The 25,383-nt window shown below is 41.6% G+C and overlaps 1 protein-coding gene across 1 annotated transcript in view; it reads right to left on the reverse strand.

Moving 5' to 3' along the window:
* Nucleotides 1–25,383, reverse strand: part of DOCK2 (dedicator of cytokinesis 2) — a 2,133,690-nt gene that overhangs the window by 111,942 nt on the left and 1,996,365 nt on the right. Inside the window, exons 39-42 of the mRNA XM_069199340.1 lie at nucleotides 12,211–12,300; nucleotides 7,439–7,543; nucleotides 5,283–5,424; nucleotides 3,935–4,016 (exon numbers count right to left, since the gene is read on the reverse strand). Of these exons, the coding sequence (XP_069055441.1) occupies nucleotides 3,935–4,016; nucleotides 5,283–5,424; nucleotides 7,439–7,543; nucleotides 12,211–12,300 (419 nt within the window). The remainder of the gene's footprint in view (nucleotides 1–3,934; nucleotides 4,017–5,282; nucleotides 5,425–7,438; nucleotides 7,544–12,210; nucleotides 12,301–25,383) is intronic.

A 25,383-nucleotide genomic window follows, 5' to 3' on the forward strand; every position in this document is an offset into this window, starting at 1 on the left:
CGATATACTGGCAATATCTATACAATCTAAGCAAGGTTTATCAGTGCTGTTTTTCAGTGTCTATAATAGACCGGATCATCCTAACCAAATGTCTAAAACGTTTCAGATTTTGAACACCTTGGTTTTGGATCGCCTTTCGTCGCATCACATTATTGAAGCCGGGGATTTTAATGTGTCCCTTGAGCCTAATTTAGCCTTTTCTGAGATAACACAGCTAGAAGATTCAATATGGAATATTCCTCCTTATTCAACCCAGATGAAACAGCCTAAAACCAGCAACAGGGCCCTTCAGGTTATTGATCTCATGTTACCTCATGGCCTTCGCCCAGGAAATGGGCGTTTTCCTTCGGACAATCCTGCGAAACCCAATTTTTTTAGAGGGTCGTATATTAATATACTTGATTTTTTACTTATTGATGTGAGGATATGGCACCTTATTAAAGATGTTAAGGTGGGTAACCAATATAATAGTGATCATGCCCCTCTCTTGGTAACATACGACAGGCAGTTTTTCATCAGGATAGGTGCTCAATTTAATCACAAGCCCCTGCCGTTTTAGAGGTGTCCTCCAATAAGCGTGCTGTGAAATGGGATTTGTTTAGAAATTCTCACAAACTATGGGAAAAAATGTGTGCTTTAGTATTAACACATCAGTTATCTGATGGCTCTTGTTTATATACCCCAAATGAGGTTATGACACTGCACTCAGATTGCTTTTTGCACTCAAAGAGCTATTCTTCAAAACCATCAGGGTGAATAAACATCCAGGAGCAGGCCCTCATCATAGGTGGTTTTGTACAGTATGTAGAGAGGCCAGATCAGTCTCATAAAAGCAATAAAATTAAAAGATTGAGCTAAAATAACTTACACAAGGTGTAAGTAAGCATCTGCACTTAAGATTAGTAAAAACCATTGGGAAGAGATATCATAGCAGGATTTAGTGCTGGCTGCTAAGGGCAAAATCTCCAAACGTTTCTGGTCCTTGGTGGGCAGAAATGGATGCAATGAGAACCCTAGACCTGATTGCCCTATTCCCCCGGAAACCTGGATTATCTATTTCACGGAGCTGTATAGCCACGAGCCTGTTCGTCCCATTGTTAATGATAGCGAATCAACAAATGTTCCTTCCCCTGCATTTAGCTTTACACTCTTTACTTTAAAGGAAACTGAGATTAATATTAGAGCACAAAAATCAGGAAAGGTGCCTGGGTTAGATGGTATACTCTTGGATATGTTTAAATCAGGTCTGGATTATTGGGGTCCCTATGTTAACAGGGTGTCAAACGCTGCTTTGGTAAGCGGAATTTACCTCTGGACCTGGAAGGGAGCAATTATTGTTCCTATATACAAAAAAGAGGAGAGGGGTGTCCCAGGAAATATAGCCCAGTCAGCCTCCTGGATAACTTTCAAAAGATTTTCTGCTATCAGGTATTGAGTAGGCTCAAAGAATGGATTGAAGAAAGCCAAGCACTCAGTCACGTAAAGGCGGGCTTCAGACAGAGAATAAGCACAGTTTACCAGGTCTTTCACTTCCTCACTATCAAATGGAAGATGGTGGACATGGACGCAGGGAAACTCTTTGTTGCATTTGTAGATCTTAAGTCCACTTTTGATCTTGTCCCACGCTGTAAACTGTGGGAGGTCATGAGCAGAGTCGGAGTGCTGGGTCCCATATTAAATTTAATTAAAGATCTGTATTCCGAGAGCTATGCCAGAATTCGATGGGGGACAAAAGGAGAGCTAACAACCGAGATCCCAACATGCAGAGGGGTGAGACTGGGGTGTGTGCTGGCCCCTACTCTCTTCTTATTGTTTATCAATGCATGAATTCCTTACTTAATGGACTGTGACAATGATGCACCCAAAATAAGTGGGGCAAAGACCCCGTGTTTGTTGTTTGCAGACAACACCTTGCTATTATCTCAAACTGCTTTTGGGCTTTCTAATTTGCTTGTGAAGTTCACAAGATTTTGTAAAGATCACAGATTGGAAATTGATGCATCTAAAACCAAGTACATGGTATTTGCGGATACAAAATATAAAATGAAGAAACAGATACTCCTGGAGGGGAAAGCTCTAGAAAGAGTTACTGACTTCGATTATCTGGGAATCAAACTGGAGGAGTCACATAAATGGTAGGCCCATTTATCGAAGTCGCTTATGAACTTAAAACAAAAGTCGGGGTATTTTTAGATATGCTGCCAGATCTCCCAAGTTTGCCATCACTCATGCGATGGAAATATATAAAGCCCATATGAGAGGGGGTGTCCTATATGGCGCAGAGCTATAGGTACATTGTAATCTAGAGTATTTAGAAAGAGCTAAACATTTTTTATAACAACCTTATTAAAAGTACATATAAGCTCCCCCACATTGCCGATCCGGATGGATCTAAATCTTTATTCCATTGCGCATATAGCCACTCTAAGGCCATTAACGTATTGGATTAGGATTTGGTCATCGGCCATTTTTAGCCCATATCGGCTGAATGTCCTGATGAGCACGCATGCTACTAAAAAAGTCAGGTGGTGCAATCATGTTAAAACTTTTACTAAACTTGAGTTGGGAGCTTACTGGACAGATCCCTCTCACCTCCCAAAAAAAGCTATGCAGGTTGTAAAGGATGCGTACTGGTTAAATGTACGAGTAGATAAATTGGCTGAAGTGCCCTCCTTTAGTATGACAAATAGGGGGTTATTCCAACTTTGGAGGAGTGTTAATCCGTCCTAAAAGTGACGGTAAAGTGACGGATATACCACCAGCCATATTACGAGTTCCATAGGATATAATGGACTCGTAATACGGCTGGTGGTAAATCCGTCACTTTTCTGTCACTTTTGGGACAGATTAACACCTCCTCCAAAGTTGGAATAACCCCCATAGTTTTTTATCATTTAAATGCCATTATGAGTTTGAGCATGGATTTGATTTCATCTCCTTCAGCATGTGCACTTTATATTAGACTTAGATTAGGGTTGCTCCCTCTACACACTTTTACTTGCAGATGGTTCAAATCTGATGGTCATTCTACCTTCTGCCCAATGGGATGTTGAATTGCCGAATGCGTGGCTCATGTTCTTTTTCCATTGCCCAGCGTATTCTAAGCAGAGGGCACGATGGATCGTACCATTTTGCAAATCCATGGGTTTTAGGAATCAGTTATTAGCCCTTAGGATTTGTAAACAAATCCCAATGTGACCGTGGCATGCATATTAGCAACATTTTTGGAGGCTTTCTGGCATATTAGACACAAATCTTTGAATTGTAATTTATAATACTTTGTACTTGTTGTACGGGGAACTGTACTTTGATAGTTAATACATTTACGTATAATTTATGAAAATCAGCATATAAATGAAAACAGGTGTGTTGCCTTTTTGAAGTTATGGTACGCAATTGGGTTATAATTCACAATTATATTTATATTATATTGTATTTTATCTTTTTTAGTCAAAGGATTTTATGCTATCCTATTTTACTGTATTTATCTAAGTGTTTTGTAAATGTGTTTTTATGGCATACTCTTTTACCAAAATAAAGCTGAATTGAATTAAACTTAGGTGATCCTCTCAACCTTCAACTGATAGTTGCAAAAGTTTGATTTCATAAAAAACCCAAGTATATTTGTAGTCTTAATATTTTGAATTTATCAGAGTGTATTGTTTGACAGAAATAGTGTTACTGAGCTGAACATCATGGAACTGTTTAGTAAATAAGATAAAAGAGCGGAGCAAATAATTTGAACAGAACTGATACTTAAGTAAGAATAACCCATGCAGAATCCCTGTGACCATAATTCCATTCTCAGATACCATCGAATCCTGGCAGAGAACAATTCATTTATTAAATCTTTAACCTTTATTTCATACAACATGAAGCACATTCATAAACTAGTCCAAAATCAGAACTACATTTGAGATGTAATGTTCCTTACTTTATGATTTGGTCAGGTACTGGTTTATTTTTCAATCTGTTTTGCTCTTCCAGGACAGGCTGTACAGTGAAACACTGAATGTCTAAAAATAAGTGAGTTAAGGTATCCTATAACCAAATATCATTGGATCTGCAAAAAAACAAATTGTTACCTTTTGTTGTGATATTGCAGCAAAATTTGTTCTTGTACATTTGTATTTAAATTACCACAACGTGAAAACAGGACATGTCCAGTGATTAGTTTGTAAAATAAGGAGAACTGGTGTATAAAGCCTAACTCAAAAGCCTGTGGCTGGTGTAATTAAATGGCAAGTGGAATTTTCAGTTTAAAACTGTAAACAGGCTGCAATGGCAGGAGTGAGACATGTTTAAAAGGTTACTTAGGTGGGTGGCAAAATAAGTGCTGCAGGCCCACTAATAGCATTTCATTGTAATTTACAGGCCCTGGGCAGATGCTGTACTACTTTGTTATTGACTTCTCAATAAATTAAACACGCCACTTTGGTGTGAGCCAATTTCACCACGTGAGAGAGCACAAGCACTTTAGCAAAGTACACAAAATCGTAATGCCAACAAACACAAAATTCAGAAAAAGGAGTGACAGCAGCAAAATCTTTGGGTGTGACCCTGCAGAGAGAGCCAAGTCAAACCTATCTATTAGTCAATATTCTTTTATTTGGAGTCTCTATGTAAACTCCAAATAAAATGTTTGAAACACAGATATTAACTAGTTTGTTGCCTGGCTATGAAACATTCCTGGATTGATTAAACTTTCTGAGCATGGTATGGCATGTATTTGGTGCTTGTGTATGGTACTGTTGTGTGGATGGGTGCTAGTGCTAATTAGGCTTATTGCCATTGACTTTTGCTAAGCGTCTATCATTAACTGAAGAGTTGGCCCCTCCCGACTCCATGACCTATCCTCATTATATTTTTCACATTCCTAATTTAGATTTAAACTCTATTATCTTTCATGGGGCTCTGTGTTTTCACAGCTAACAGCTAGGATTGCATTTTAATACAACGCATACCTTACTATGCTACACACTCCTGGCCACAGCTGGATTGTATTAACAGCTGTTAACTGCCTGTATGTCCCATTGTGCAACATCATCATCAGTCAAGCCAATAAATGTGGTGCAAACAATTAAAAGCCATCATATCCTTCAAACGAAGGCAGTATTCCTTCCTTGTACTATCATTTTGAAATGAACTTAAAAACTCATGCAAGCATGTATGAGAGCAGATGTGTGTAGATGCCATGTCCAGCTTGGTTCTTTTTCTCTAACCAGTGACAAACAAGCACTTGGAAGTAAACCACCTCAGTTAATTGTTTTGTATGAGGATACATTGTCCAGGAGAATTCTTCACATCTTCTCCAGGAACAGAAGTAGTATTTATCCTCTCCGAAAATGGGAATTGACTCATCAGTTGGACTTGAAAATCCTCTCTTCGCTCATATTCCTTTCCCCGACAGATAAAAACTTTGTTCTGCAAATGACAGAAAATATGCAAAGATTATCTAAACAAAATGAAGCACAGTTTTAAAAAAACACACAAAATGATGAGCCATCACATTTTTATTATTCTAATGTTGAGTATAGTGACCCCACAAGCCCTCTCCATGACTGCGTAGAAACCTTATACCTGTGATCCAGATCTTTAAGCCAAATGCAGAAGTGATGTTTTTTCTATCAAGGATGTGACCATTCATTGAGATATTGAAACTTTAAAGCACATACAACTATCTCTGAAAATTAAATTACAAATTTGGATCTGTTTTGCCTTGTTTTTATTTATTTAGAAAGTTGTATGCTTCATTTTTTTGCATTTCTGTTGAAGTATACCAATTTAATATGTGTTTCATTTATATAGAAAAAAACATAATACTGCCATATGTCTACATATGTTTGGAATGTTACTTTTGAATTAAAAACATTACTAATATGCACAGAAACTACGACAGTGAAAATTAAGACAAGGGTTTAAGCTCTCAAGTATCAAGAGATTGGTGTCCTCCCCGGTGAGTAACTGGATAGTGGTCATATGCTGTGTGTGTGTGTATGTGTGTGTGCGTGTGTGTGAGAGAAAGAGTTTTTACCATCCACTGTGTCAGCTACACACATAAATAGCTCCCTCATCTCTGCAGACTTATTGAACCACCCATTTATATGAATTATCCAATACATTAGGTTGAACAGAGCAGTCTGGAGTGGCCCCTAGATGACGTGTATGGCAAATGCAATAATTACTTTTGTAATACACACACAGAAGTTACAATCCAGTAACTGCTAAAGTCAGCCCTGTACATTTTGTGGTTAAGAATTGCAATTGCTTGCTCACTGAAAAAATAAATAGGTTTTCGGTTTAGCTGAAGATTTATTTAAACTATTTTGTATGAACTAGTGGTGATCACTATGATAATTAATTGTATGTCCATTGAGTCAGTTGTCATTGAATCCTTGCAACACAGAAAAGAGATATGTATATTTCAACAAATCCTGTTTTGTGACCCCATCTCTAAGTTGTCATTTGATTTTGTCATATCCTAGAAAAGTTGGAAAAAAATCATTAAATAGCATACATCTTTGATGGGAGGCAGTCAAAACCTTTTAGTGGTTGATATGTTGAATTGCTTTTCAGCTCTTTAGGGCAAGCTTATGGGAATGTTACAAGGAAAGGTCTGATATTACATATCCACACCAATGTGTGAGGACATTTCCTGAACATAATTCTCATCTAATCTTTCTGTCAAGCACTAACAGCTCAACCAGAGTGAAGTATAGCAGACACTCCACACTTTTGCGAATAAACTATATAATGTATTAACACTCACTGGGGTGGGGTCTCACATTGACTACCAAGTTTGCTTGATTCCTCCCCAGAAAGGTAAATGGAATGGTCTGTATTTCGCTTACTTACAGTATTCAAGCATTGTCCATCATCTACATTCCTTGACACATATGCCTTCTACTTCTAGTATTTGTCAGAAAGGAGCAGATTCTGCGGGAGAACATGGCTTGCTTCTTTAATTCCTCCAACAAAGTACTTTACAGTGCCTTTTTCAGACCTCTAGCTCAAAATTCATCAGCTCCTTTATTGAGCTGGAGCTTGTATCAAGTTTAAGTGTGGTGTCAATGCACCTTGATCGACTATTCTCTCTCAGTCTTGAAATTTGATATAAGCCTTTCTCTTCTGGAGGAGGTGGTGACAGTTGTCTGAGTCAGCTGTAGGCACATGGGCACTGTTGAGTATTTGATCATAAGCACTAATGAATCAAGTCCTTTTTAGCTAGTAAAACTAGTAAAAAGTAAGAAACATAAATCTAACAAGATATTCAGCACTTACTGTACTTTACCTGATCAGTTAATACTATGAAAAAGTGAACAAGCTGTTATTCACTATATCCACTATGATATAAATGTGGAGGACTACTGTACACTTGCCAGTCAGTGTGTGACCCTTCTGTGGATATCATATGGACATTTTCATTCTCTTCACTTACCCTGAGAAAAGTTGGAAATCCTTGCCCATAATATCCAACAGCAAAGTAGTCCGGCTTGGGTCTCAAAATTTTCATGATGTTTTCGTAGAATTTAGCTTGTTGCATCTATGTGTACAAAATAAAAGTTAATTAATTATAAACCTATTACTTCTTGTCTAGTTCTAACCTAGCAACAACCATTGCTTGTACAGATAGGCTAATATTTCGCATTATTTCTTCATTATTATGCTGTCACAAGCAACGGTGTCAATGTGTAGAGTGGTGATGTACTACTTAGAACACTTTCGTTGAATAACTAGTGTGAGCTTGGCAATAAATGTGTTCATGTACTGCAAAATGCAATTTTTAATAGGCGTCTCTGTAAATGTAATCAACTATGAAAAAGGCGTACAGTATTGCTATCCAGGAGGCTATCTTTAGCCCATTTTTGGATTCAGAAATAATAAATGCACTTTGATGGATGAGAACTAGTTGATAATATTCAAATATGAGGGGGGGCTATCATAAACACAAAAGTGAGGCAGAGAAGTTAACCCCTTGGCACCAGTGGCCGACACCAGGGACGGGATTAATAAATACTCGGGTGCGTTGCACCCGAGGATTTTTAATTTTTTTTGTTCCCCGGGAGACATGGAAGCTCTTCTGTGTGTCCCCCGCCCCTTTGTGACGTCAGCGCGCCGCGAGGCGTGCTGACGTCACTTTGTGGATTTCCCCATCGGAGCAGGAAGCGGCCTTGCGGCCGCTTCCTGCTCCAATGAGGAAAACGGCCACAAACGGCCTTCCCCACGTTCGGGAAGGCCTCATAAGAAAGGGGAGAGTCTCCCCTTTCTTACAAGGCCTTCCTGAAAGTGTTTCCTGGCCCCCCATCGCAGCTGTGCTCCGATGGGGGGCTAGGAAACACCACTAGACACCAGAGATTTCACTTGGGGGTGTTGGACCCCTCAAAAAACGGGCCGCCCCCCCCCCCCGGGGGCAGGGGCTACATTTTATTTAAAAAAAAAAAAAAGAAAAAGAAATGGACAGGGGGTCGCCATTTTGGCCCCCAAGGAAACCATACAACAACAAAAAAAAAAATATATATATATATATATATATATATATATATATATATATATATATATATCTCAACAACATTCATGAAATACTTCACGAACGACCGCACTCCGGGATCTCTTATTTCACAAAATTCATTTATTCAGGCTCCGTTAACTTCGTTTACAGCTCAACAATTACTATATATATAGATATATCTATGTAGATATATCTATCTACATGGATATATCTATAGATAGATCTGTAGATATATATAGATATATGTATAGATATATATATAGAGATAGATCTATATCTATATCTATATATATATATATATATATCACTTTTGTCAATACGTGTGTGGTTTCCCTGGGGGCTGCGATCGGCCCCCAGGAAAACCAGACCCACATATAAAAGTGATATATATATATATATATATATATATATATATATATATATAGATCTGCCACCAGTTGTCTTGCAGTTGCAGCTTGCGTCTTCAAAGCAATGCACATACTTCAACTGACGCTTTTTAACTGTAGCTTTTAGGCAGCAATAAAAAAGTCAAGTAAGTATTGTGATTATGTTTCTGCTACAAAAGGGTCAGACTTGTCTAGTGGCAGTTTTGGTGCCATAAAGAAGCGCAGAAGGTTTATATGCCTACTACAAGAGCAAATCTGTATTTTATGTAAATAGCTGAGTACATTAGTAAAGTCAGCCATTACCTGCGCTATAATACAAATGAAATATATGTGCCGGGTGGAGGGCGGCTATGGAGAGATGAAGGGCACTTTTGCTAGGTGGTAATGAGGGAATCCGAGGAGGAGGGAGTGGGAGCACCAATAATGATTGTTGGAATGGGCGCAGGAGGTGCTAAAGACTGTGACGAATGGTATGTGACAAGGTGTTTTTTGAGTGTCTTGAAAGAACATGCTGATTGAGGGAAGAAGCGCAGGTAAGGTGGCCTCTACTTTTGCATGTATCTCACACACACCATCGATTTTGTGACTGTCTACGTAGGCTAGTGTTTTAGAGCAACAGTTTAGCCAATAGCAGAGATGGCATCTTGATGGATGACTGCTACCATCACTCGGGTTATAGAGGACAGCTCTGACATAGAATCAGAGACTGAGACATCAGATACTGAGACAGCATCTGAGGGATAGAACAATGGCGCAGACTCTGGGAGTGATTTTTCAGTCGGAGGAGTCCCATTCGATAACTCCTCTTCCAGTAAATTATGAGGGAGGTGATTAGGACAGTCCTGCTGTCCCTTCGTAAGCAGTCTGTGCAACGGGGTAATAGTGGATTAGCCCAACCCAGAGAGCAGGTGAATGCAGCAGCAAGCAGAGAGAGAGAGTGCTCTCTTGTGAGCTCCCTAATTTAGTTCAGGCCAAATTACACCACCCAAATCGTATTGTGGGACATCAAAATTATCTATTGCAAAACAAACTGGTTTTGTAAGGCAGGCACCTGTGTTTTTGGTCCTGGGTTCCGCGGCCATATAGAGAAACACACTAAACCCAAACATTTCTGGAAACTAGACATTCGAGGGAGTCCACAGAGGTGTGACTTGTGTGGGTTCCCCAAAGGTTTCTTACCCAGAATACCCTGCAAAGCTGAAATGTTGAATAAAAACTCTATTTTTCTCGCATTTCTGTCACACAAACTACAGGAATATGCTGGGATCCACAACATTCCTACCACCCAGTGATTCCTCACCTGTCCTGATAAAAACACTACCCTACTTGAGTGCCTACAACTAGTGCCTGCGTCAGGAATGGATCAACAGCTGCCTCATGTAAGGACCAACATTGACCGTTGTGTGATTTATTCCTGTCGCGGGCACCAGGCCTACCCACACAAGTGAGGTACCATTTTGTATCGGGAGACTTGGGGGAACGTTGGGTGGAAGGAAATTTGTGGCTCTTTTCAGATTCCAGAACTTTCTGTCACCGAAATGTGAGGAAAATTAGTTTTTTTCGCCAAATATTGAGGTTTGCAAATGATTCTGGGTAACAGAACCTGGCCAGAGCACCACAAGTCACCTCATCTTGGATTCCCCTAGGTGTCTAGTTTTCACAAATTCCAAGGTTTGCTAGGTTTCCCTAGGTGCCGGCTGAGCTAGAGGCCAAAATCTACAGCTAGGCACTTTGCAAAAAACACGTCAAATTTCAATGAAAAAATTTGATGTGTCCATGTTGCGTTTCCTGTCGCGAGCATTAGGCCTACCCACGCAAGTGAGGTACCATTTTTATCGGGAGACTTGGGGGAACACAGAATAGCAAAACAAGTGTTATTGCCCCTTGTCTTTCTCTACATTTTTTCCTTCCAAATGTAAGACAGTGTGTAAAAAAGACATCTATTTGAGAAATGGCCTGTAATTCACATGCTAGTATGGGCACCCTGGAATTCAGAGATGTGCAAATAACCACTGCTTCTCAACACCTTATCTTATGCCCACTTTGGAAATACAAAGGTTTGCTTGATACCTATTTTTCACTCTTTATATTTCAGCAAATGAATTGCTGTATACCCGGTATAGAATGAAAACCCATTGCAAGGTGCAGCTCATTTATTGGCTCTGGGTACCTAGGGATCTTGATGAACCTACAAGCCCTAAATATCCTCGCAACCGGAAGAGTCCAGCACACGTAACGATATATTGCTTTAAAAAATCTGACATTGCAGGAAAAAGTTACAGAGTAAAACGTGGAGAAAAATGGCTGTTTTTTTCAGCTCACTTTCAATATGTTTTTATTTCAGCTGTTATTTTTTGTAGGAAAACCTTGTAGAATCTACACAAATGACCCCCTTGCAGAATTTTGTCTACGTTTCAGAAATGTTTAGCTTTCCAGGATCCAGCATTGGTTTCACACCCATTACTGTCACTAACTGGAAGGAGGCTGAAAGCACCAAAAATAGTAAAAATGGGGTATGTCCCTGTAAAATGCCAAAATTGTGTTGAAAAATGTGGTTTTCTGATTCAAGTCTACCCGTTCCTGAAAGGTGGGAAGATGGTGATTTTAGCACCAGAAACCCATTGTTGATGCCATTTTCAGGGAGAAAACCGCAAGCCTTCTTCGGCAGCCCTTTTTCCCCATTTTTTTGAAAAAACAAAATTTTCACTATATTTTAGCAAATTTCTTGGTCTCCTCCAGGGGAAGCCACAAACTCTGGGGAATCCCTATGATGTTGGAAAAAAAGGACGCAAATTTGGCGTGGATAGCTTATGTGGACAAAAAGTTATGAAGGCCTAAGTGCGAACTACCCCAAATAGCCAAAAAAGGGCTCAGCACTTGAGGCCCAGCAGCTAAGAGGTTAATTACGAAATGTGCTTGTTTATTGAAAAGGGTACATATGAATAAAAGAGATATCTACAGGCACAACGAACTGGAGGGAGGAGCAACAAATAACAGAATTAGGTACAAAGGTGTAAAATAGAGAAAAATAGATGAACCTACAAAGCCCTGAATTTGACAGTGCACCGTTGTTTTGCACTTTTATTTTGTTTATTGTTATTCTAAGGAATACATGTTTGCAAACATTAACATTAAAAGAGCTAACAACTTTTATATGGAGAAAAACTAAGGATCATAATGAATCTCAATTAGAAAAGAATTAGCCTTTTATCGCTTCTGCAACTTCATTTCACAATACATGCAAACAAGACTCGCTTATGCTCACAATCACATTTTAGTTTCATAATTTTTACATTTTTTGTAAAACAGTCTTACCAAACACTGACTGAGGAGTTCATAATCAAAAACTTCCATTTCGTACTGCTCTGCCAGTTCTTTACATAAATGTATAGCCTCTTCCCACATCTACAAGTAACAAAGCAAGACATTAGTGAGACTTGTGGCCGAAATGCTGAGAAACAGAGAACAGGCTAATAAATACTGTTAAAAGTATATGACGCGAAAGGCCTAACATGCCCTGCGCGTAGATTACTCTATTTTATTATTCAGAATTCATCCCATTCATAGTTATCTATGAAAAGAAATGGAAACCCTTTATAATCAGTTTTAATACAGTCATCACAGAGACGAGAACAGTTTTTATAGGTAATAGGCACCGAAGACGATCATTTTCAAGTTGGTGGATGTGAAAAACTGGCGGCTAGGCTGCCTGCTGTTAGAGCGGTCCGTACTAGTAATTTACCTGTATTCGGACGCTCTTTAGGCCGATGAATCTTTTGACTAAGTGGGACTCTCTGTACTCTTAATCAATCAATTTCATTAGAATCAATAACGAACATAAGCAATACCTTGATCGACATAACACTTAACAATTAATCCAGAATACATTTCGGCGAACCCTGACCTTTCAGTCAGGAATAACCACACCAGTTTATTCAAAGTTAGTGAATTTTATTTCCCTATATTAACAAAGCTAGCACAATATAAATGTGTCTCAACACCAAATGATAAACATAAATGAACATTAATAGCTGTCCGTAGCGGCGAAACAAGTGCAATCTATGCAGCATTTGAATAACAAGGCATTCGATAATGGCAATGCAAATCACTAAAACTATAATCTGTAATGAGCTAATTGCATACATTTAGTCAGCATAACAAGGTCTCAAATTGCATCGTGCAACAAAAGGAATCCTCATCTAACCTCAAATTAGCATCAGCATGTGGGACTTCATGCGAAAACAATTTAGCAACATTAATTTAGAAAACTCCTAGCTAGGGATCTTATCAAAATCAGCAGTTGGTTACCTAAAAGAAACACAATGCAATTTTACAATTTCCTTTCATATTTACCAATTACGATCAGCATACAAGGAAGTCTTCGTCTCACAGGTACCGTTCTTCGGTCAGCATGGGTATCGTTTCGATCAGCATGGGACGGGGCAAGGGGCAGGGGTGAACGGGGCAGTTGCCTCACGGCGGCAAGGTAAAACTATTACTTCATGCAAAGGGATAAATCAAAGTTAAAGTCTCTAGGGCCAGAATCATTTAAAGTCTCTTCCTCTCGATTAGAGAAAGCATCAAAGTCTCTTTCAAAATGGCGTCGCAGCAAAGTGGGCCATAATAGCTGCAAAATGGCGCAATGGGTGTAATGTCCGGGTAATGGCTACTTTCTTCTCGTGCACCTGGGTTTTATAGACAACAGTTCAAATCCAGTAGGGTCTTCCATTGGAGGGTTCATAGGTTAGCTTCAAATTGTCCAATCAAAAACAACAGTTCTCAAGCTTTTACTTAAGCATACATTTTCCTTGGAGATAGGTACGCAAGTTGCAACATTTTATACCAATTAGCTCACTTTCAGAGCCTCCATTGTCCGCACCTGCAAATCGACCTTGGAGTAAAGAGAAAATATGCCAGGCTGGCACGAAACCTTAAGATAAGCATGTGAACGGTTTCTGTGGAAAAGTACAGCTTCAAGCAAAAATACACGTTTATTAGCACAGTGGAAAAATACGAGCTTCTAAACCGTGAGACCAGGCAACTAGGCCAAAGCCTCCGCTAAAGTCATGCTAAACTAAAACATTTCAAACCAGCAAATCGTAGCACACGTTTATGATTATGTCGGATTAGTGCAATTCTAGTACACCACGTTATATAAAGCACGCGTATAAATGTTGGCAAACTACTCTGAGGGCACATTTTGTCCCCGTACAATCTTTATTAGTTCGGTTAAAGTCACAGATGGTTATTTCACACTACGTTTATGCGTTAATAAATCAAAACCTTTATTTTCTGCTTCATCAATCCCTCCTCTGATGACTACTTGTCATCACACCAAACCATGCCCACAAATTTTATTCCATTAAAATTCTGTCAGTTCTCTTTTCCTTTTAATTCCCCTAGTTTGCGCTTTGTATTCTTCTGCCATTCTTTTCATAATTTTCTCTTCTTTTCTTCTCTTAATTCTTTCCATAATCATTATTATTCCCCTTTTTATTCCCCAAATTCCAAATATGCAAATTATAACTATTAAAATTCCCTCTATTATTTTTAGCAATATTCCATTCCAAATTCCCCCAATCCAATGTCCCACTGAAGCAAGTCCTTTTCCAACCTTCTCCCACACTCCTGGTTCTTTCAATTCCTTCAAATCTGCACTCTCTTTTGTTAGATTAGCAAGCATAGTTTTAATCTTCACACTATTGTCTGGAATATAAGTACAACAGTGGCGCGCACCAAGCATTTTGCAAACGCCGCCATCCTTTGCTAAAAGAATGTCTAAAGCAAGCCTATTTTGAAGAGTCATAGCTCTTTCCGCTGCAAGTTCAGCATCTATCAGGATTATAGCACCTGAAAACTTTGTCAACATGTTATACACTATAGTAGACAACTTTCTTATTTTGATGGAATTCAACACAACTCCCAGTGAAGGAATCATGGCTCCAAATATATCTCCTACCACAGCAGCTGCGGTCTCTCTTTTCTGGATACGATGGGATCCAGATGTCTTTTGAATCATCGATAGGTCATCCAGTTGATAAACCTTTGGGAGCACTATACCCAAATAACATCTCCCCCACCATCCCTTTGGAAGACGATAATAGGCATTATACCCACAAATGTAATATACACCTGGAATGACAGGGTCAAGTCCGTTCATCATGAATGTCCATTTGGCCTTAAAGATAAACGTATGTTTACACTCACTCGCTCCTACAAAAATGTTGTCATAATAAGATTCACCTCGATATATACAAAATTTCCCTACATGCCAAGCATCTAAAGCTATTCTCCCTTGTGTCTTTATTGCGGCAAAATCATAATTATCTACTGAAGTCCTCTTATGTAGCTCTTTTTCTAATTTCGCATTCATTTGTGCCCTTCTATCATCTGTTCGATCTAAAAAGCTTATTTCTACTGCAGAGAGCGAGCAGGTAAGGTTTTCCCTATGAGCGTGAGCCGTTTCAAAAGGTTGCATTGGCTCGAAAAATTCCCTCATTATTTTAGCATCCCAATCTTTAGCAATCTGGCTTAGCTGCGCTATTATAGGAACATATGCAAAGGTAACATCATAATTCGAATAAAAATACTGTATGTTAGTTTGACCATAAAACCTAGACATTACTATGCTACACGTAATCCCGTATGTAAGAGGCATGTGGTGATAAGTCACCCCTTCCTTTACTGATGTCGGTATCTGTGTACACACATAACAATCTTTCGCATCCATTGTCTCAACATATTCTGTTAGCAAGCGATAGAAAACGTTATACGAAAGCTCTTTCTTATCGTGCAAGAGTCTCTCATCTATTTCTAATCTTTTCAATCCGGTTAGTTCAGTGACAGTAACAGGAGCAAGAGTAGAAGCATCAATTCTCTCATTCTCAGTCTTACCATGTATTCCAAGTACGATTGCCATTATTATTAGTACACATGTAATTACCAGGCCTATACACACATATTTACAATATTTCTTTCTACTGTTTTGCGTCATGATCTGTATAGAATCAGGAGGCAGAAAGCACCTATAAAGAAAAAAACTATTTTGCAATTCAGTTACAAAGCTGAACGAGCGCAATGTTCACACCGTCTTCTTCAAGAGGCCAGTCACTGATCCGTTAGCAGCTTTTGTCTCAATTCGGCAATAACTCAGTCTTTTCTGCAATAACTCTCTTTTTTTTTTTTTTTTTTCTTTTCAAAGTTGGCACGTTGTCAAATCGTGTTTAAGAGTCAATCAGGTTTTCAAAAGTCTTATCAGGTTAGCAAATGTCTCATCCGGTTTAGCAATGTCTCAGCTGGTTTTATCACTTTAGATTGTAGCAAGCAATGTCATTTATCACCCTTTCAATCAACACTGTCCATAAAACTTTTCTTTTCTATTGGTATCTCTTCCTCTTCTTCGTTCTCGATGCTTAGAGATACAAACTCGTCAGTCCAATCGTCATTGACTGCATATGCCCATTCTGGACCGGAATATCTCCTGTTTGGTATCCTTTTCCTTTTCAATTTTGCTCCTCTTTTCAATTCTGCCTCGCTGGTACTCTCCTCTTTTATCGAGTCCTTTTCTTCACTCGGGGGTGATGCCCCGACAGTTACTTCTTTTCTTTTCTCTTTCACTTTTGGCCTTCCTCCCTCGTTCAAACTTTCTTCAGTCCTTTGTTTTATCGGTGATATGCTTAGTCTTCTCTTTGCACCATGTCCATTTGATGGACCTGCGATCTTTTCTGAGGAAGCTTGAACCTTTTTGCTCTGTTCTGCCTTGTGCCCTCCTTCTGGGGAGTTAATCACGTTCTCTTTTTCCTTTTCTGTACCGTCTGCTTCTGGGAAAGCCCTCCTCTGATCAGGCTCTCCTGCTTTTTCACCCTTTTCGAGCCCTTCGTCACCGTTACTTTCGTCAGGCTCTTTATCACTTTCAGCTGCTTCAGGTTCTTTGTCACCTTCAGCTGCTTCAGGCTCTTTGCTACCCTCAGCTGCTTCAGGTTCTTTGTCACCTTCAGCTGCTTCGTCGCTGTCTGAACTTTCTCCTTGGTCTCCCCCAAGTGAGTTGGTCTCTTCGTCCTCAGAGAATATCTCTCTCTCTTCCGTCCCTGTCTGTTCGCTTTCAGTTCGGTTTTGCTCTGTCTCAGCACTCAGCACTGTTTTGTCAGACACTGGCAGTTTCAGCGCTTCAACTTCCTCCTCCGTGGGACACAACACTTTCTTTGTGTGACTGGCGTGAATCCAGTTGGGAACCCCCGCACACTTCACAGCGGTAGTTGTCGTCAGGATCACTTGGAAAGGGCCTTTCCAACGGGGTTCCAGACACGACTTCCTCACGTGCTTCTTTACCACGACCCAGTCACCTGCTTTCAGTGCGTGTCCTGGACCTTGGATCGGTGGCAAGGTGGTTGCTTCCACCTGGTGAGAGAAAGAGCGAACCACGTCAGCCAGACCCTTGCAGTAGTCTAACACCATATCATCTGTAATATTCAAAAGCGCGTTTGCGGGAACTGCAGGAAGTCTCATAGCCCTGCCCATGAGAATTTCGTGCGGGGACAGTCCAGTCTTTCTATCAGGGGTGTTTCTCATTGACATTAGCACCAAGGGCAATGCGTCAGGCCATTTCAAATTTGTCGAGGCACATATTTTCGCCATTCTCGATTTCAGTGTACCATTCATCTGCTCCACCAGTCCTGATGCTTCAGGGCGATAGCTACAATGCAGTTTTTGCTCAATGTTCAGCGCTTCGCAAAGTAACTTTATCACCTCGTTATTGAAGTGACTTCCCCTATCTGATTCTAAAGAGATCGGGAATCCGAAACGTGGTATTAACTCTCTCAACAATAGCTTTGCAACTGTAAGGCTGTCATTTCTACGTGTGGGGTATGCCTCAATCCAGTGACTAAAAATGCACACAATCACCAACACATACTTCAGACCTCCATGCACAGGCATCTCAATGAAGTCCATCTGCATTCGACTAAAAGGCCCGCTTGCCCTACCAATGTGGCTCGCGTTCACAACCGTTCCCTTTCCTGGGTTCATCTGCTGGCAAGTGACACATCGATGGCAAACTGCTTCTGCAGCTTGACGAAATCCCGGGTTAAACCAATCAGTTTTTAACAATCTTATCATGGCATCTCTCCCTAGGTGAGCTTGCCCATGATAGAACCGCGCAAGCTGTGATAAGAGACTGTTTGGCAAAACAAATTTTCCCTCATGTGAAACCCATAACTCGTCTGGTCTCTTTATACATTGTGATTTAATCCAGGAATCTCTTTCATCCTCCCTGACATTATTCTGTAGTGCTTTTAGTTCATCTATTGTATCTACGACCTTCAAGGCAAATGCTTCAGCTGGTTCGAGTTCTGGCTCACTTATAGAATTCCATTCATCTCTGAGTAATATACAGTTCAAGGCACAAAATCTTGCGACTTGATCCGCATATGCATTTCCCAGAGAAACATAGTCCTGTCCTTTCGTATGAGCACTACACTTTACCACTGCAACTTCGGCTGGCACTTGAATGGCGTGTAACAATTCCCTTATCCTCTCCCCGTTCTTCACTGGGGATCCTGAAGAAGTCAGGAAACCTCTCTGTGACCATAGTTGTCCAAAGTCATGCACAATCCCAAACCCGTACTGACTATCAGTGTAAATGGTAACTTTCATCAATGCAGACAATTGACATGCTCTCGTAAGGGCTACAAGTTCTGCTACTTGTGCAGAATAGACTCCTTGAAGCCATCCCGCTTCCAAGACACCTGTTACGGTACATACAGCATATCCTGCTTTCAAAATCCCCATCCCATCTCTTAGACATGAACCATCCACAAAAAGAATTTGGTCATTTTCATCAAGCTTAGTATCCTTGATGTCCGGTTGAGGTTTTGTGCAAAATTCAGTCACCTGAAGGCAGTCATGCTCGACGTCTTCAGCGTTCTCAATTTCAGCATTTTCTCCAGGAAGCAAGGTTGCTGGATTCAACGTAGTGCACCTTTTCAGCTGCACATTCGGTGAGCCCAGAATTATCGTTTCATACCTTGTGAGTCTTGCTCCAGTCATGTGCTGCGTTCGGGAGCGGGTCAAAAGTATCTCAACTGAGTGAGGGACCATGACTGTTACTGGGTGTCCCATCACTATTCCTTCACTCTGAGTGAGGCTGATACCAACTGCTGCTACGGCGCGCAGACACCCTGGGAGTGCTGCTGCGACCGGATCCAGAGTAGCTGAAAAATACGCTACCGGTCGGTTTATGCCACCATGGGCTTGAGTCAAGACAGACAGAGAACATGCATCACGTTCATGACAAAACAATGTGAAAGGCTTTGTGTAGTCAGGCATACCTAAAGCTGGAGCCCTGCACATGCATTCCTTCAATTCAATAAAAGCATCCATCTCATCTCCTTTCAGCTCAATTTGATCCAAGGCATCCTTCTGGGTCAACTTCAATAAAGGCTTTGCTAGAGTCGAGAAGTTGGGAATCCACTGGCGACAATAACCCACCATTCCCAAAAACTTCCTCACCTCCTTCCTTGTCTTTGGTGGACTCATTTGGAGTACACTTGTTATTCTTTCCTTCATTATTCTCCGTGACCCTTTCTCTATCTGGTGACCCAAGTATTTCACTTTCTTCTGACAGAACTGCAATTTGGAAGGAGACACCTTATGTCCATTCCTTCCCAAATGGTTCAACAGAGCAATGGTATCGGCTGTGCAGCCACTTTCTGTCTTTGATGCAACCAGTAAGTCATCAATGTACTGTACTAGGGTTGACTCGAATGGCAATTCTAATGCTTCCAAATCTTTCTTTAGAATCTGATTGAAGATTGACGGTGACTCAGAAAACCCTTGAGGAATTCGACACCAACTGTACACTCTGTCCAGGAATTTGAAACAGAAGAGGAATTGGCTGTCCTCATGAAGAGGCACAGAAAAGAATGCTTGTGACAGGTCGATGACTGAGAACCACTCAGCATCGCAAGGGACTTGAAACATTATCACAGCTGGATTTGGTACAACAGGGCAACACTTGACTATGATGTCATTTATTTTCCTCAAGTCCTGCACAAGTCGGACCTTTCCGCTTGGCTTTTTTAGTCCCATTATTGGTGAATTACATGGACTGCTTAACACTTCTTTCAGTACCCCCTGTTTTACAAATTCGTCAATAAGTTGAGCAACTTTCATGAGGGTGTCTTGTGCCATGTGGTATTGTGGGGTCTGGGGAAAGATTGCATTGGGCTTTACAGTCACTTTCACTGGTTCCACTCCTTTCATCAATCCCACCTCTTTCCCTGTCATATCCCACACTTCCTTTCCGACTGTTTCCCGTAATTCGGCTGGAATATCTTCTTCAGTTATCATCGGGAAAAGACAAATTAGAGGATACTCTTCATCGACAGTTTCCATCTCATCCCCCTCTACACTGTCCTCTTCTTCCCCATCACTGCTCGTCTGTATTTTTATTCCTTCGTTCGAACACATGATCGAACAACCCAATTTGCACAACAAGTCTCTCCCTAACAGTGCTATCGGGCTTGAGTCACATACCACAAACTGATGTACCCCTTGATAGTTACCGATACTGACTGGTACCGGATCTGTTATTGGGTTCGTCAGGTGCCTGTTTGCTACTCCGACCACTTGAACTGTCCTCCCTGAGAGTGGCAAATTTGGTACTTCACTGCTCTTAACAGTTGAACGTGTGGCTCCTGTATCAACCAAGAATGAAACACGATGACCCATTACTCTTCCCTCTACGTACGGACCCCTTTGATCAACTTCCAAGGATGCTGCAAGCACACAATCTCCTTCTTCTTCTGAACTTTCACTCTCCCATACATTGTTTATTCCACTCTCACTGTGTAGTGGGAACTGTTGCACGGTGCCATTTGTACTCATTACCTGACCCGAGACCTGTGGAGGAACCATCACTCGCTGCTGACTCATTGGTGCCAAGGGTATTTGCATTTGCTGATTAGGTACCATGGGTAACTGCTGTTGCATTGGCTGCATTTGCGTCATCTGCATACGAGGCATCTGCATCTGCTGCGGCTGCATAGGTTGTAATCCCTGCAACTGATTTACTGTCTGAAAATTTGGATTTGGACCTCTCATTTTCGGTCCCCTCATTGTCTGAAATGCATTGACATCGTTGTTTTGCTGACCAACACCTGCACCTGCACCTACACCTTCCTGCACCACCATCGGGCACTCGCGTTTCCAATGACCGACAATTCCGCACACGTGACATGGCATCACCTTCTTCATTGCCTGCACCCCAGTCACAACAGTGTTCAAATCCGGACCATTATTCACAAAACCTCCTCTGCCTCTGCCTCTAGCCTGTGGCTGAAACGCCATGTTTCCCTGCAACTGCGGCTGCGGTTGCGGTACCTGCTGTTGGAACCCTTGCATCCCTTGCAAACCTTGCAGACCTGTCTGAGCTGCTTTAAGTTGCATCATCATCACCTTCTCTTTCAGCTTTTTCTGTTTCACTTCAATTTCGTCGCTACAGTATTTCGCATAATTCAACACCTCATCAATCGGTTTCGATTGCCAGCAAATCAAATGCGACTTTATCATCTGACTTATCTCTGGTCTCAGCCCTTCCACAAATCTGAACACAAAATGAAGCATGTCTTTCGCCTCTATTGTTTCCGTGCCACTGTAGTTCTTAAACGCCTTCAACAACCTCTCATAGTAACTATGAATCGACTCTTTAGCCTCTTGGGCCGTTCGATCGATCTTCTGCCAATCCACATTTTTCGAGGCTACCTTCGTCTTCAAATGCTCAATCACCTTATAGTACAGGCTCATCACCATAGGCGATGGTGCACCCGTCTCCCTGTCTCTTTCTGGTTCACTCGTCGGCCAACCTACAGCTCTTTTGCAATCCTCCCACAAATCTGCCGGAACCACAATCTCAAACAGAGTGTTCAGGTCTTCCCAGAGACATTTTGCAAGCTTCACAAACCTGTCAGTCTGGTGATACCATTCAATCGGTTTCTCTCTCAGTTTGGGAAAATCATCCGTAAAAGACTGAATGTCGCTTCTGTGCCATGGTACATGTATTAACTTTCCCCCTGCTGTCTCCCTCATTGGCAACATTGTTACTGTATCACTACTCTGCGGCCTTTTCTCATTCTGCTCTGTAGCACTGTCCCTCCTCTTTTCCTTCCTCTTTACCCACCTGCTTTCCCACTTGTCTAGACATCTCCACACTTGGGCACTCTGCAGCAATTCTCTAAGGTGCCTGCTGACCTCATGTGTTCAAAATCTGTGGTCCCAAAGTCCAACCTGTAGCTTCTGCTCAAGTGTTTCATCTTGTCTATGTCAACCCCGTTTCTGTCAGCTACTTCCTGCAAGCTTTTATGTACCTTGTTCACTTCCTTCGTAATCCTGGGACATAGATACCTCAGCTCTTCTTCCGTGTAGGACTCTAACCTATTCACACCCATAGTCCCTTCCACCAATTCTTGTGCTTCCATGTTCAACCTGACCCTATTCATATAGTCTTCTCCTTTCCCACTGGCTGAACTTTGTGTGGAATTTAGACTGTTGAACCATTGTGTCAGCTGTTGCGTATTCAACCCCATCAGTGTAGCATTCACATCGATTGCCATTGATGGTTGCGGCAACTTTTCAGTATTCAATGTTAGGGGTATTATCAGTGGGGGACTCGACCTCACCAGTGTCGACTGAGCACATATGGGACTAAACTCCATCAAGGTCCCAGATCCATTTGGCTGAGCCACTATCGGAGTTATCCCTGGAGTGTTTTCTATGCACCTTCTTTCTGTCCCATTCTGTAGCATTGTTCCCTGACCGCTCATACCCAAATTAGACTGACTGTACAGAGGTACCGTCGGACCTACAGTAATGGGTAGCGATATCGCATCTGGGTTTTGTCCATTCCCCATGTTCTGAGGCATGTTCATGCCCACACCATGGGTCATCATTGCCGGCATGCCCATCTGGCTCCCCGTCATCTGAGCATGTGCGTTTCCCCCTTGTATCTGCTTTTGAGGCATCAAAAACTGGGTTGATTCGGCTTGTGACAATGTCTGGTTGTGACCATTCTGTACTCCCCTTACGGTTGGATCTAGAATCATTCCTGCACTGTTATCACTGTTGTAGTACCCTGGCATCTGCGGCTGATAATTTTCTGCTGGTTTCAACACGGGCACATCTGGATATATTCTCCTAACCTGCGGTATCTGCGGGGTGATCAGTAAACTCGGGTCCTTAGACCCGGATGATGCTCCTGAACTCTGAGTTTCACTGTTCTGTACCGATGCCGGAGGGGCAGAACTGGTACTTGGACCTTGTCCATTCTCTGCATAAGGCGGTGGACGGTCGTTCAGCAATTGCATGATTAACTCCTCATCCTCTAACTCCTCTTCTCTTCTCAACTTTTCCTCGTCCTCTCTATCCTTGGAACACCTCCTGTTTGTCTTACAGGTAGCTTTCTTACCTGTCTCCTCTTCTTCCTTAGTAATGGCTGGAAACAATTTTATCCCCTGCAATACATCTGACCTCCACACCTTCTGTGCATTATCCCACCTAGCATCCGCTAGTGTCTTTTCTACCTTCCTCATCCTTGTTTCAAACTTATTTTTCTGTTGCTGTCTAGCCATTAATTCCCAAATCGCTAGAGCCTCAAACTGGGCTGGCCTTGGAGGCACCTTCATGTCATACATCGTGAATCTCAAATTCTCCAGAATCCTTATATTGAATGTCCCATGGATCGGGAATGCTACGCTCCCATGTTTCTCTGTCAACTTGTGCCATTGCTTTAGCCAAAGGCACGGAGCTACCCCCTTTTCCTCCATTACAATGTAAGCTGGTGTACCTTCGGGCGGCGTCTCCTCTCCTACGCTCGCTTTAATGTAAGACTCCCCCTTCATCGCACTCCTAAATGCTTTAAAGAATTTCATTTTCTCGTCCTTTTATTTCACAAAGTTTGTAATCAATAGGTGACTTTAATTCCCGGAATACTCTTCGCTTGCCTTTCCCCTTCCAATCGAGCCCCACGGACTGCGTCCAATCCGTGCACGACCCTTCTCTTCAACCAACCTATCCCAGCGCGGCTCCTAGTGACGTCACACTCACACACACTGCGGCTGACAAAGCCTCGCGGCTAGTCCTCCTTCACTCAGCTCCTCTCGTAACAACTTCTTGCATATATCGCGAGCTACCAAAAAAATAAAACAGATCTGTCGGTTTACTACAGGAAGGGTAACACAGCCGCTTCAGGACCTTAGGGACTTTTCACTAGCCTCGGCCGCTATTCCGTCTTTCTCGGTCCCCACGTTCGCAAGCAAATCTGACCCGCAGACCTACTCTCAACTTGTCAATGATCTATTCTAGTGCACTTAGAATCTTGTCAAAGCCCGAAGTCGAAGTTTCTTTCACTCCCTAACACACGTACCGACTCGTTGACCACGCCCGATCAACCTACTAAACCGCCCAGACCACAACATAGATCAACATACTCCGGAGTCTCTTGACCTCGCAGGGCCCGTCTCAACAACAACAACCACGTGGACCTTTTTATGCACTAAGCGCCACACGCACATGAAGTTTGACGACTTCCCTACTCCCACACTCGGAGCCGCACCTCCGCTATTTCTATGAAGTTCGACGACTTCTCTACTTCTACACTCGGAGTCGCACCTCCGCTATCCTCTAAAAAGAAAAATTCCTCGCAACCTTTTCACACACCCTGCGGCAATAAGCTGTGCAAGCGCAAAACCCTAACTTCACTCATACCATCACTAGTACCGCCGACGCTGATTCCACACCTCCATTCTCTCCATTCGCAAGCTCCGAGATCCCGGGAAAGTCGCGGTGGACCTAGCCCATCATCATTCTGTCAATCTGTTTATCCAAGAAAAATCTAATTCAACTTCTCGAGTGGGGTCTCAAAATGTGTAACCGTTAATTCAACACCATGTACTCTAAGAGTACAGGGTCCCAAAAGACGTAACCGTCCTCTGCTACCATCTACTGTTAGAGCGGTCCGTACTAGTAATTTACCTGTATTCGGACGCTCTTTAGGCCGATGAATCTTTTGACTAAGTGGGACTCTCTGTACTCTTAATCAATCAATTTCATTAGAATCAATAATCAATAACGAACATAAGCAATACCTTGATCGACATAACACTTAACAATTAATCCAGAATACATTTCGGCGAACCCTGACCTTTCAGTCAGGAATAACCACACCAGTTTATTCAAAGTTAGTGAATTTTATTTCCCTATATTAACAAAGCTAGCACAATATAAATGTGTCTCAACACCAAATGATAAACATAAATGAACATTAATAGCTGTCCGTAGCGGCGAAACAAGTGCAATCTATGCAGCATTTGAATAACAAGGCATTCGATAATGGCAATGCAAATCACTAAAACTATAATCTGTAATGAGCTAATTGCATACATTTAGTCAGCATAACAAGGTCTCAAATTGCATCGTGCAACAAAAGGAATCCTCATC

The sequence above is a fragment of the Pleurodeles waltl genome, chromosome 7 (genome assembly GCF_031143425.1).
Source record: "Pleurodeles waltl isolate 20211129_DDA chromosome 7, aPleWal1.hap1.20221129, whole genome shotgun sequence".
Classification (NCBI taxonomy): domain Eukaryota; kingdom Metazoa; phylum Chordata; class Amphibia; order Caudata; family Salamandridae; genus Pleurodeles; species Pleurodeles waltl.